At 41.9% G+C, this 13,647-nt stretch overlaps 1 protein-coding gene across 5 annotated transcripts in view; it reads left to right on the top strand.

The window, feature by feature from the left end:
* ATP7B (ATPase copper transporting beta) overlaps positions 1–13,647 on the top strand; it is a 106,147-nt gene that overhangs the window by 48,927 nt on the left and 43,573 nt on the right. For 4 of the 5 annotated variants that reach the window (XM_046665176.1, XM_046665177.1, XM_046665180.1 and 1 more), the window contains one exon: positions 8,740–9,970. In XM_046665176.1, coding sequence (XP_046521132.1) covers positions 8,740–9,970 — 1,231 coding nt within the window. Of the gene's footprint in view, positions 1–5,133; positions 5,188–8,739; positions 9,971–13,647 lie in introns of those variants that run through there. The other variant, XM_046665179.1, reaches the window with a different exon arrangement.

The following is a 13,647-nucleotide window of genomic DNA, read 5'->3' as shown; positions in this document are numbered from 1 at the left end:
AGAAAGTGTGCTTAATGAAATTATAGAAGAGAACTTCCCGAATCTAGGGATTGAGGGAGAAATGTGTGTAGGGGAAGATTTGTCAATGTAAAAAGACCTACTGCAAGGCATATAGTAGTAAAAATGGCAAAAATGAAAGACAAAGAAAGAATACTCAGGGCAGCAAGACAGAAGAAAATAACCTACAAAGGAACTCCTATCAGACTTTCAGCGGATTTCTCTACAGAAACCTTACAAGCTAGGAGAGAATGGAGTGACATATTCAAAACTTTAAAAGATAAAAATCTTCAGCCAAGAGTACTCTATCCAGCAAGAATATCCTTCAGATATGAGGGAGAAATTAAATCTTTTCCAGACAAACAAAAGTTAAGAGAATTTGTAACCAGAAGTCCTCCACTACAAGAAATCCTCAAGAAGGCTCTCATACCTGAAAAAAGAAAAAAAGGAGAAAGGGGTCACAAACTACAGAGTAGGGAGACAGATAAATAGAACCAGAATAGGATACCAAATATTCAACTATAGCATTAGGATAAAGGTAAGGAATCTACCAAAGCAAAGACGATCTTATCACTCTAACTACAAACTCATAACACGAGTTGGAATAAGAAATGAAAATAATAATTTAGGAAGGGAAGAGCAAAGGGAGTAAATCAGTCTAGGCCAAGTAAGTAAGAGACCACCAGAGAATAGACGATATTATACACGAGATTCTAAACACAAACTTCACGGTAGCCACTAAACTAAAAAACAGAACAGAGCCACAAAACATAAATAAGGAAAAAATCTAAGAAACCCAGCATAAGAAATTGCAGTAGTCAATGGGTAGGCTAAAGCACACAGGATGAGAAACAAAGGTAATGCAGGAAACCCAGATAATGAGCGACAGATTGACAGCTTTAAGTCCACATGCATCAGTAATCACCCTCAATGTAAACGGATTGAACTCTCCAATCAAAAGACACAGAGTGGCAAAATGGATTAAAGAACAAGATCCAACAATTTGTTGCCTCCAGGAAACACACCTCAGCCCCAAGGACGAACACAGGCTTAGAGTGAAGGGGTGGAGGACAATACTTCAAGCTAATAGCAAGCAAAAGAAAGCAGGTGTTGCAGTTGTTATATCAGACATAATGGATTTCAAACTAAGGCAGGTAAAGAGAGACACAGAGGGACAATATATAATGATGAAAGGGACACTTCATCAAAAAGAAATAATGCTTATAAATATCTATGCACCCAACATAGGAGCACCAAAGTTCATAAAGCAACTATTAACAGACCTAAAGGAAGATGTTAAAAACAACACAATAATAGTAGGGGACCTCAACACCCTACTCACATCAATGGACAGATCATCCAGACAGAAAATCAACAAGGAAATAGTGGAGCTAAGTGAAAAACTAAAACAATTGGACTTAATAGACATATATAGATCGCTTCACCCTGAAAGAGCTGAATACACATTCTTCTCAAGTGCACATGGAACATTCTCAAGGATAGACCATATGTTGGGAAACAAGGCAAACCTCTACAAATTTAAAAAAATTGAAATAATAACAAGCATCTTCTCCGATCATAATGCTATAAGGCTAGAAATTAATTACAAGAAAAAAGCTGAGAAAGGCACAAGGTTATGGAGACTAAACAATATGCTACTGAAGAAGCAATGGATCATTGAAGAAATTAAACAAGAATCAAAAAATACCTGGAAACAAATAAAAATGATAACATGCCATACCAACTCATATGGGATACAGCAAAAGCTGTATTAAGAGGAAAATTCATCGCAATACAGGCACATCTTAACAAATAAGAAAAATCCCAGATAAGCAATCTTAAACTACACCTAATTGAACTAGAGAAAGAAGAACAAAAACAGCCCAAAGTCAACAGAAGGAGAGAAATAATAAACATCAGAGCAGGAATAAATACTATTGAAACGAAAAAGGTGGTAGAAAGGATCAATGAAACAAAGAGCTGGTTCTTTGAGAAGATAAATAAAATTGACAACCCCCTAGCCAGACTTACAAAGAAAAAAAGGGAGAAAGCTGAAATAAACAAAATCAGAAATGAAAGAGGAGAAATAACAACAGACTCTGCAGAAATACAACGGATTATACGAGAATACTATGAAAAACTATATGCCAACAAAATGGATAACCTAGAGGAAATGGATGAATTCTTAGACTCCTACAATCTCCCAAAGCTCACTCAAGAAGAAGCAGACAATTTGAACAGACCAATCACAAGGAAAGAGATTGAAACAGCAATCAAAAACATCCCAAAGAATAAAACTCCAGGACCAGATGGCTTTCCTGAGGAATTCTACCAAACTTTCAGAGAGGATTTAATACCTATCCTTTTCAAGCTATTCCAAAAAATTAGGGAGGATGGAACACTTCCTAACACATTCTATGAGGCCAACATCACGCTGATACCAAAGCCTGACGAGGACACCATGAAAAAAGAGAACTACAGGCCAATATCACTGATGAACATAGATGCAAAAATTCTAAACAAAATCTTGGCAAGTAGAATTCAGCAACTCATCAAAAGGATCATACATCATGATCAGGTGGGATTCATACCAGGGACACAGGGATGGTTCAACATCCGCAAATCAATCAACGTGATACACCACATCAACAAACTGAGGAATAAAAACCACACGATCATCTCAATAGATACAGAGAAAGCATTTGACAAGATCCAACACCCATTTATGATAAAAACTCTGAACAAAATGGGCATAGAAGGGAACTACCTCAACATAATAAAGGCCATATATGACAAACCCACAGCCAACATCATACACAGTGGGCAAAAACTGAGCACCATCCCCCTGAAAACAGGAACGAGACAAGGATGCCCTCTCTCACCACTCTTATTTAACGTAGTACTGGAGGTCCTGGCCAGAACAATCAGGCAAGAAAAGGGAATAAAAGGAATCCAAATAGGGAGGGAAGAAGTGAGACTCTCGCTGTTTGCAGATGACATGATTTTATATATAGAAAACCCCAAAGAATCCATTGGAAAACTGTTAGAAGTAATCAACAACTACAGCAAAGTTGCAGCGTATAAAATCAATTTACATAAATCAGTCGCATTTCTATACTCTAATAACGAACTAACAGAAAAAGAACCCAAGAACACAATACCATTCACAATCACAACAAAAAGAATAAAATACCTTGGGGTAAATTTAACTAAGGAAGTGAAGGACCTATATAATGAAAATTACAAGGCCTTTCTGAGAGAATTGGATGACAACATAAGGAGATGGAAAGACATTCCATGTACATGGATTGGAAGAATAAACATTGTTAAAATGTCCGTTCTACCTAAAGCAATCTACAGATTCAGTGCTATCCCAATCAGAATCCTAATGACATTCTTTACAGAATTAGAACAAAGAATCCTAAAATTCATATGGGGCAACAAAAGACCCCGAATTGCTAAAGCAATCCTGAGAAAAAAGAACAAAACGGGAAGCATCACAATCTCTGACTTCAAAACATACTACAAAGCTACAGTAATCAAAACAGCATCGTACTGGTAAAAAAAACAGGTGCACAGATCAGTGGAACAGAACTGAAAGCCCAGAAATAAAACCACATGTCTGTGGACAGCTTATCTTCGACAAAGGAGCTGAGGGCATACAATGGAGAAAAGAAAGTCTTTTCAACAAATAGTGCTGGGAAAACTGGAAAGCCATATGTAAAAGAATGAAAATTGAGCATTCTTTTTCACCATTCACCAAAATAAACTCAAAATGGATCAAAGACCTAAAGGTGAGACCTGAAACCATAAGGCTTCTAGAAGAAAACGTAGGCAGTACACTCTTTGACATCAGTATCAAAAGGATCTTTTCAGACACCATGTCTTCTCAGAGAAGGGAAACAATAGAAAGAATAAACAAATGGAACTTCATCAGACTAAAGAGCTTCTTCAAGGCAAATGAAAACAGGATTGAAACAAAAAAACAACCCACTAACTGGGCAAAAATATTTGCAAGTCATGTATCTGACAAAGGCTTAATATCCATAATATATAAAGAACTCTCACAAGTCAACAACAAAAAATCAAACAACCCGATCAAAAAAATGGGCTGGAGACATGAACAGACATTTCTCCAAAGAAGATATACAGATGGCCAATAGGCACATGAAAAGATGTTCATCATCGCTGATCATCAGGGAAATGCAAATCAAAACTACACTAAGATATCACCTTACACCCATTAGAATGACAAAAATATCTAAAACTAATAGTAACAAGTGTTGGAGAGGTTGTGGAGAAAAAGGAACCCTCATACACTGCTGGTGGGAATGCAAACTGGTGCAGCCATTATGGAAAACAGTATGGAGATTCCTCAAAAAATTAAAAATAGAACTACCATACGACCCAGCTATTCCACTACTGGATATCTATCCAAAGAGCTTGAAGTCAGCAATTCCAAAAGTCCTACGCACCCTAATGTTTACTGCAGCATTACTTATAATAGCCAAGACATGGAAGCAACCTAAGTGCCCATCAACAGATGAATGGATAAAGAAGATGTGGTATATATATACAATGGAATACTACTCAGCTGTAACACAGAACAAAATCGTCCCATTTGCAACAACACGGATGGACCTTGAGGGAATTTTGTTAAGTGAAATAAGCCAGTTAGAGAAGGATAATCTCTGTATGACTCTACTCATATGAGGAATTTAAAAATGCAGACAAAGAGAACAGATTAGTGGCTACCAGGGGAAAGGTGGAGTGGTGGGTGGGCACAAAGGGTGAAGTGGTGCACCTGCAACACGACTGACAAACATTAATGTACAACTGAAATTTCACAAGATTGTAACCTATCAACTCAATAAAAAGAAAACCCACACACAGACACACACACATTGAAAACTTTCCAGACACCCAGCAACTGTTATTAGGTTGCTCCTAAACCAACAGATACTCTGGTGATTCATGAAGTTGTGTTATTTGCAGACCTCTGTCTTCCGTAAATGCTTGTCCTTAGAAACCTACCTGTCTAGAACGGGGACCTCTGAGTATTGTTTTCTGCAAACAAATAGCTTCCAACACTTCTGCAAGCCCTTTTGGCAGGAGCATAGAATCAACAATCCAGGACTTAAGAGCCAGCATTAGGGCTTGGGATTTGGTGAACCAAGAAAAATAAGTTGGGTAAGTAAATCATTAGGGATTTCTTTTTCCAACAGAAGAGATGATTGATGGTTACGTCTTATTATAAAGAAGCAATTTCTGCTTACAAAGATAGTATATTAAGGTGAATGTGCTTGAATATCTTAGTTTTTCCTTCATTCTTTTCAATTAAATAAGTATTTAATTAATACCAGTTATAATCAAGTCACTGTTCTGGATCTCCTTTCTGCTCATGTTATTTCAATTTTCAAATTGTTTTTTAGAATTTGGTAATGCATGTGTGTTGTACAATAGGTTGTACAGTGAAAAGTAACTCTTTTTCCCCCACTCCTGTACCCCAGCTACCTGATCCCTTCAGCTGTCCAGTCCTCCTCAAACTCTGCACTGGTTTCTTATATATTCTTCCAGAGGTAATCTATGTATTTACAAGCATCTGTGTGTATATTAATCTTTTTCTCATACAAATAATGCTAGCATACTGCGATAGACTTATTTTGGTGGCCCTCCTAATGAACTACACCTCCTTGTATTCAAGCCTTTATGTAATTCCATTCCATATTGACTGAGCTTGGCCGTGTGACTAGCTTTTCCAATGATGAGTTAGCGAATGTGATGCAAGTGAAGGCTTGGTAAGTGACTGCACCATGGGACTTGTTCTCCGGGAATGCTCACTATTGTGACACTCCCTCTCAGAACCCAGAACCCGCCAACTGTCAAGTACTCAACCTAGCCGTGTGGAGAGGCTACCTGGAAGAGACCAAGGTCCAGCAGCCTCCCGATGGCAGCCAGTATCAACTTGCCACCAACCATGTGATAAATGAACCATCTTCTTGGAAGTGGAACCTGTAGCCCTGTTCAAGCCATTCCAGATGAGGAGCAGAGATGAGCTTTTCCTGCCAACCCCTGTCCAAATTGAAAAACTGTAAGCTGTCATTGTAAGCCACTAGATTTGGTTTGTCATATAGCAATAGATAACAGAAACACTATATACCCTATATATTCTGTGCCTTACTTTTTTCACTGAACAATATATTGGCTATCAGTCTGTTTCTTTTCTTTCTTTTTTTTTTTGAGTAAGATTAGCCCTGAGCTAATTGCTGCCAATCCTCCTCTTTTTGCTGAGGAAGCCTGGCCCTGAGCTAACATCCGTGCCCATCTTCCTCTACTTTATATGTGGGACGCCTACCGCAGCATGGCTTTCCAAGCGGTGCCGTGTCTCTACCCGGGATCCAAACTGGTGAACCCTGGGACGCCAAAGCGGAATGTGTGCACTTAACTACTGAGCCACCGGCCCGGCCCCATGCCATCAGTCTATTTCAATATGTTCTGTAGAGTTACCTCATTGTTTTTAAGAGCTGCATAGTACTTCATTGTATGGCTGTGTAGTAATTTAATTAACCAACCTCTTATTGATGGACATTTTCCCAGTCCTTTGTAGCATTTAATATCTTTGTTGTGTGCTTCCTTTTGTACATGAACAGATAGACTTATTGGCTAAATTCTTAGAAGTAGAGTTGCTGGGTCAAAGAGCATATGAATTTGTAATTTTAATAGGTATTGCCAAGTTGCCCTCTAGAGAGTTTACACGCCCGCTAGCTCTGGAGAACACGGTGATGGGTGTCAATCTGAGTGGTGAAAACTGCCCTGTAGTGTGGTTGCAATGTTACATTTCTCCTGTAATATTGTTTCTTCTTATATTGAAAGCTATTTGCATTTCCTTTTCGATGGACTGTCTTCTTTTTTCTGTTGGATTTTTGACATTTTTCTTCTTTGAAGGAGCTCTTTATATAGTAAAGAAATTGGTTCTTAATTTGCTTAATGTGAAGCAAATCTTTTTTCCCCTCAGCTTATTGTTTGTCTTTTGCCTTGCTATGAGCAATTTTTTCTCTTATTATGGTTAGATATATTAGTCTTTTATAGCTTCTGGATTTTCTTGTTTTTGTTTTGTCATATTAAGGCTTTCCCCACTCTGAGATTATTATAGATATTGTCCCATGTTTTCTTCTGGTATTTTTATTTCATTTTTTACATCTTCATCTTTGATCCATCTGAAATGTCTTTTGATACATAGGTTCCAAATTTATATTTTTCTGAATAGATTTCACAGGTGGCTACCCAATTGTCCATTACTACTGTTATATCATTCTTATCATATACTACATTTTTGTATTGGTACCACAGATAATTTCAGTATATTTATTAGATTCAACAAACTCTTTTGAGTTGCTACCCATAAATTATTTAATTACACCCTTTTTTCTCTACTATTTTAGGAAATCCTACAGTGAATACTTTAAAAAAAATCTTTATAATTATTAATTCCAAACTAGCTTATGATTTCCTTTATGGATATACAAATGAACATTTATGGGCTGTTTTCAGAGTTATTTAAACTTTCATCTTGTCATGCTGCTCAAAAGCTGAAGATGGAAAGATAGCATTTTATGTGCAGGATACAGAGAAGGTCAATCCATGTTCCTGAGGCTCATCTGAGGATAAGCAGGTTGTGTAGGTATAGAGAGGGCTATGCTTTTTTAATCATGTACCATATGTAAAGGCCTGTTCCCAAATTTCTGAAGCATGTAATAGTAGTGGTATAAAAGCTATATCTAAATTAAGAGAGTGGTGAGGCTGGGACCCTTTGAAAGGAAAGTTGTGTCCTGTTAATAGAATGACTAAGGCCACATTATTATAAGAAGAAATGAGGAAAAATTACGCTTGTACTGTGGTATATCAAGAAAATGGTCCATTTGATTTGCTGAAGTACTTGTGGTTTTCGGTAATGACTGTGACTGTCCTGAACACCCAGGAGGGCAGTGACACTCAGCCAAGGCAGAACTGAGTCGTTCCCTGTTAAATTCAACTTTCTATTTTTCTGGCTTTTCCCTTCATGCCCGTCTTGACCCAGCCCTTTGTCCTCATTTCCCCTGGCTCAGGGAACGTACTTCCAGACCTTTTTTCACAGGCAATGTGGTCTGACCCCATGGAACCTGGGAGGTCTGCCCTCCCTATGGTTGTTAACCCTAGTTAACCCCTGCTCAGAGAATGAGACAGACACCTCTAGAAGGAGACAAAGAATTAAGGTGGCACCTACTCTTGTGTCTTTTGCAGCAGGACCCCCAAAATTTGAGCTGAAAGTACCAAGTTCTGTGGGGAGGTTTCAGGTATCAGTGGGCCACGGGGGCAGCTCTCAGGGACACCTGTGGACTCCTGTGCTCTCTGCCTCTGTCACAGGCCTGCCATGCTTGTTCTGTGCTTATAAGCTGCATCCTGTTCTCCTCCTTTCCTACAGAAACCATGTCTTTGGGGCAAGAAAAACATTTCACTAAAGTGGACAGTTGACTTCTAGGTTCAGAATCACAGAATGTCAGAGGTAAAAGGAGCCCATCCGAACCCTTCATTTGATAAATAGTGTCTTTATAGCCTTTTTTCCCTGCATTTTATGCTCTTGTACTCTTTGGATGTTTTCGCACTAGTGACACTGTTTTTCATTTTCTCAGTGCCAGAGAAGCTGGGATATCTTAGATAATGTTTAGTTTTAAGGATAAAAAATGTTATTTCTTTCCCTTTTAGATCCTATCTAAACTTTCTTTGCCTACTCGCGGCTGGGAACCAACGATGAAGCAGAGTTTCGCCTTCGACAATATTGGCTACGAAGATAGTCTGGACGGTGTCTGCCCTTCTCAGACAAGCACCGGCACCATCAGCATTTTGGGCATGACTTGCCAGTCATGTGTAAAGTCTATCGAGGGCAGGATTTCCACTTTGAAAGGCATCGTGAACATTAACGTTTCCCTGGAACGAGGCAGTGCTACTGTGAAATACATGCCATCGGTCGTGAGCCTGCCACAGGTTTGCCGTCAAATTGAGGACATGGGCTTCACGGCCAGCATTGCAGAAGGAAAGTCTATCTCCTGGCCCTCAGGGTCTTCGTCTGCCCTGGAGGCCATGGTCAAGCTTCGGGTGGAGGGCATGACGTGCCAGTCCTGTGTCAGCTCCATAGAAGGCAAGATTGGGAAACTGCAAGGAGTAGTGAGAGTCAGGGTCTCACTCAGCAACCAAGAGGCAGTCATCACTTATCAGCCTTTTCTTATTCAACCCCAAGAGCTCAGGGACCATGTCAACGACATGGGGTTTGAAGCTGTCATCAAGAACAAAGTGCCTCCCTTAAGCCTGGGTCCAGTCGATATTGGGCGGTTACAGAGCACTAACCCAAAGACACCTTCAGCTTCTGCTAACCAGAATTCCAATAACTCTGAGACCGTGGGGCACCAAGGGAGCCAGCTAGTCACCCTGCAACTGAGAGTAGATGGAATGCGTTGTAAGTCTTGTGTCTTGCATATTGAAGAAAGTATAGGCCGCCTCCCAGGGGTTCAAAATATTCAAGTGTCCTTGGAGAACAGAACTGCCCAAGTACAGTATGACCCTTCTTGTGTCTCCCCGGGGGACCTGCAGAGGGCCATTGAGGCTCTTCCACCTGGACACTTTAAAGTTTCGCTTCCTGATGGAACCAAAGGGAGTGGGGCAGATAATGGATCTTCCACACGTCACTCCCCTACCCCCCTGCAGAGAACCCAGGTGCAAGGCACGTGCCATACTGTGGTGCTTGCCATTGCTGGCATGGCCTGTGCGTCCTGTGTGCAGTCCATCGAAGGCCTGATCTCCCAAAGGGAAGGGGTGCAGCGAGTATCAATCTCGTTGGCTAAAGGGACTGGAACGGTTCTCTACGATCCTTCTGTAACTAACCCAGAGGAACTCCGCGCTGCTGTAGAAGACATGGGATTTGAGGTGTCAGTCATCTCTGGTACGTAGTCCATATGTTTGAAGCACACCCTGGGGTCATCTCCTTTTCTCTTTGTGCTTACTACATGGTACCTGCACGATTAGACAGGTAAGCCACACCCACTGCTTCACATGTTGACTGTGGTGACAAAATTTTGCATCTTTTCCTCACATGGTAAGTTTGTCAGCATAGAGGAAATAGAATTTTGAAGTGTTTTGATTTTGCCTCTCATGTAGCCGGGGCTAAAATGCTGGTAAGTTCCTTGGATTTTTGGTTCTCTTCTTAAGAGAACTCTGATTTTGTATTCTTTTTTAAAAAGAGTACTGTGCGAACATCAGGCCCTTCTCTCTCCACAGGAACCATCCATCATCACTTTCTCTGAAGATTTCTTTGCCAAACAAAATAAAGTAATAAATACAACAGAACCTTAGGCTCACTACCTGGAGCTCATTCTTTTTTTAATATTAGTCATTTTATTTATGTATGTATGTATTTATTTATTTTTTTTTGAGGAGGATAAGCCCTGAGCTAACATCTGCTGCCAATCCTCCTCTTTTTGCTGAGGAAGGCTGGCCCTGAGTTAACATCGGTGCCCATCTTCCTCCACTTTATATGTGGGACGCCTACCATAACGTGACTTTTGCCACACAGTGCCATGTCTGCACCCGGGATCCGAATTGGCGAACCACGAGCCGCCAAAGCGAAACGTGTGCACTTGAGACCACTATGCCACCGAGCCGGCCCCCTATAGCTCATTCTTAAAATGAGAGTTAAGGAAAGGATTCAGTGATGATTTCCCTTGCCCCCTTGGTGGCTGTGAGAAGAGGGGTAGGGGTGATAATCTTCACAAAGCAAGGTGCCTACATACCTTGCCGTCATGTCACTAGACAGAGTTTCCAGGGGAGTGGCAGCAGTTTCCTGCTCCCCCCTCCTCTCATTGACATGCTAGCCAGTGGCCGTTCCCTTGCGGATTTCCTCTTTCATTTCCCTTACATGGGAGCCCTGCAGAGGCAGCATCATTTTAGCACCTTCTGTGTTTTGCCGTGCACCGGGACTGTGAGAGTTGTGGGCTGCTGAATGAACAAGACACCGTGTCTCCTGAGAGCTTATCTTGTGGTGATGTGGAGACCGAGGAGGAGGAAACCACTGCAGAGCAGCAGGACAAGTCCTGTGTGAGTCCAGGCGAGGGGCACCTGAACCAAGCTTGAGGGTTTAGGAAGGACTCCTCTGGGAGTCACTCCAAATTGGGAGTGAACCAGTGAGGGACAGGGCAGGGGGAGGAGACCGGCAATGTTGGAGGCCCAGGAAGCAGCCTGGGCAGTGGCCTGAAGGCCTCAGAGGCAGCGCACTGTGCTGGGGAAGCTGTAGAGGAGTGTGGAGTGGTCTGAGTGTGAAGACTCAGAGGTGGTGAGACTGAGGCTGGACACTGGGTGGGCCGCCTTGAGTGGGGCCTGCGTGTCAAGCTGAATTTGGACTTTCTTGTAGAGGTGATGGCAGTCACCAGTGGATTTTAGTCAGGAAGCACAGATCAGATTATATTTTAGAAGGCCAGTTGGTATCAGGGTGCAGTGTGCATTGAGGCACTGAGACCATGTAGGAGGATGGGTGAGAAATGATATGGAGCTGGAGAACAAGAGATGGATTTAAAAGATCTTCAACGGGCTGGCTCCATGGCCTAGTGGTTAAGTTTGGCACACTTTGGCAGCCCAGGTTCTTGGGTTCGGATCCTGGGTATGGACCTGTACTACTTGTTGTCCTTGCTGTGGTGGCAACCCATGTGTAAAGTAGAGGAAGATTGGCACAGATGTTAGCTCAGGGCTAATCTTCCTCAGCAAAAAAACAAAACAAAATTCAGGAGGTCAGATCTACCAAGCTTGCTTATTAAGAAGTGTGTGGTGGATGGGGGTAGGCCATGGAGGAAAGCGAGAGCCTGGGATGAGCCCTAGCTGAGGTAGACGCTGGAGGACAGCTGGCTTTATGAATCTTAAATTCTGGGGAAGATGGGCTGGAAATGCAGATTTGAGTGATGGGAGCCATGGGAGATGACAGAAGACCCAGGAAGAGTGAGCATGAGAAGGGAAAGGAGCAGAGGGACAAATGCGAAGGCCCTGGTATAGAAGGAAGGGGCGCCTTGAGGAGGAGGACCTTGAAGACAAGTGGTGCAGGAAGAGAGTGGAGTCCTAGAAATAAAGGAAGGCAGCCGCAGAGGCTCAGGTTTAACTAGGAGGAGGCCATTGGCACCGTGGCAGGAGCTGCTTCAGGGCCCCGTGTTACGGAAAGAACCTTCGATTTCAGGTCAGAGCTCACGCCGTCTCTTAGTACATAACTGTACTTTGTCTCTTGTGCTAAGTTTCAGGAAGGAGTTTTTTTTAAAAAACAAATCTTGGAAACACAATAGAATAGGGTAAGTCCTGTACTCAAAATGTCAGAATGTAGTGTGGAGTTATCATCTGCTGCATTTGTGTGAGGCTTAAAGTCTTTCAACAGTGGAATAAATTATTAGCAGTAGAAAGAAATTTGCATTGAACTATATAATCTAAAATAATGTGCTTTGACTAAGTAAACCTGAAAGGAAAAGAACAGTGATTTTTTTGCTGAGGAAGATTGGCCCTGAGCTAACATCTGTGCCCATCTGCCTCTACTTTGTATGTGGGACACCTGTCACAGTATGGCTTGATAAGCAATGCATAGCTCCATGCCCAGGATCCAAACCGGTGAACCCCAGGCCGCCAAAGCAAAGTGTGCAAACTTAAGTACCGTGTTGCTGTGCTGGCCCCAGAACAGTGATTTTTATTGGCTAGAATTATGTTTAGCCCAAGAGGTATTTAGGGTACCAGATTTAGCAAATAAAAATATGAGGATACCTAGTTAAATTTGAATTTCAGACAATGAATAATGTTTTAGTACATGTCCCATGCAATATTTGGGACGTACTTATTCTAAAAAATTATTCGTTCTTTATCTGAAATTCAAATTTCGCTGGATGTCCTCTCTTTTACCTGGTGATCTTAATTTAGCATAAACTATCAGTGTGTGGGTGAGTCTCTTTTATAGCCACTTAACTGCTAAAAAGGCATTATTCGTATTTGATTGGTCATTCTGGATTGACCAGCGGCTTCTTCAGGACAGTCTTCAAACCATGTAGTTTGTTTCTCCTTTGACTCAGTAGCAGCCAGCACATAGTAGGTATTTGTGAAGGAAATAGAGAAAATGATGACTGTGACAGCAGGGTCACATGGTGGCTCACTGGAGGGGTTTAATCCGGGGAACTACTCACAAAGGTGTTAGAGAGCTGAAAGCCCAAACAGGAGTGGAGGGAAACCCAAGAGATTACAAATAGCAGAAGCCACCCCCCAGGTGGGAGGGTCTGAGGAAGAGGGGTGTTGCTGGAGCCCAGGGGCTGGGCCAGCCTGGTGGGAGCTGGCACCACTGCACCGCAAGGGGAGAGGCCGTGGCCAGGAGCTGGGAGCCCAGGAGACACGTAGGGATGTTGTGGGTTTTCTCTCTTTCTCTCCTCTTGTGTCCCACTTGTTACCTTCCATATGCCCAATTTAATCAGTAATTAGTTGACAAGGGAGCCTGGGAAAAGTGGTTTGCAGGGGTCAGCCCTCTGTGACACTGGAACAGGGAGAAGGAGGAGACTGGTCTGAGATAACATAGGCAGATGGCAGGCATTGAATTTCAGTCAACTTATTTCA

This window comes from Equus quagga, chromosome 6 (assembly GCF_021613505.1).
Source record: "Equus quagga isolate Etosha38 chromosome 6, UCLA_HA_Equagga_1.0, whole genome shotgun sequence".
NCBI lineage: Eukaryota > Metazoa > Chordata > Mammalia > Perissodactyla > Equidae > Equus > Equus quagga.
The sequence above is the reverse complement of the archived record's forward strand: the minus strand, read 5'-3'. Positions and strand labels throughout refer to the sequence as shown.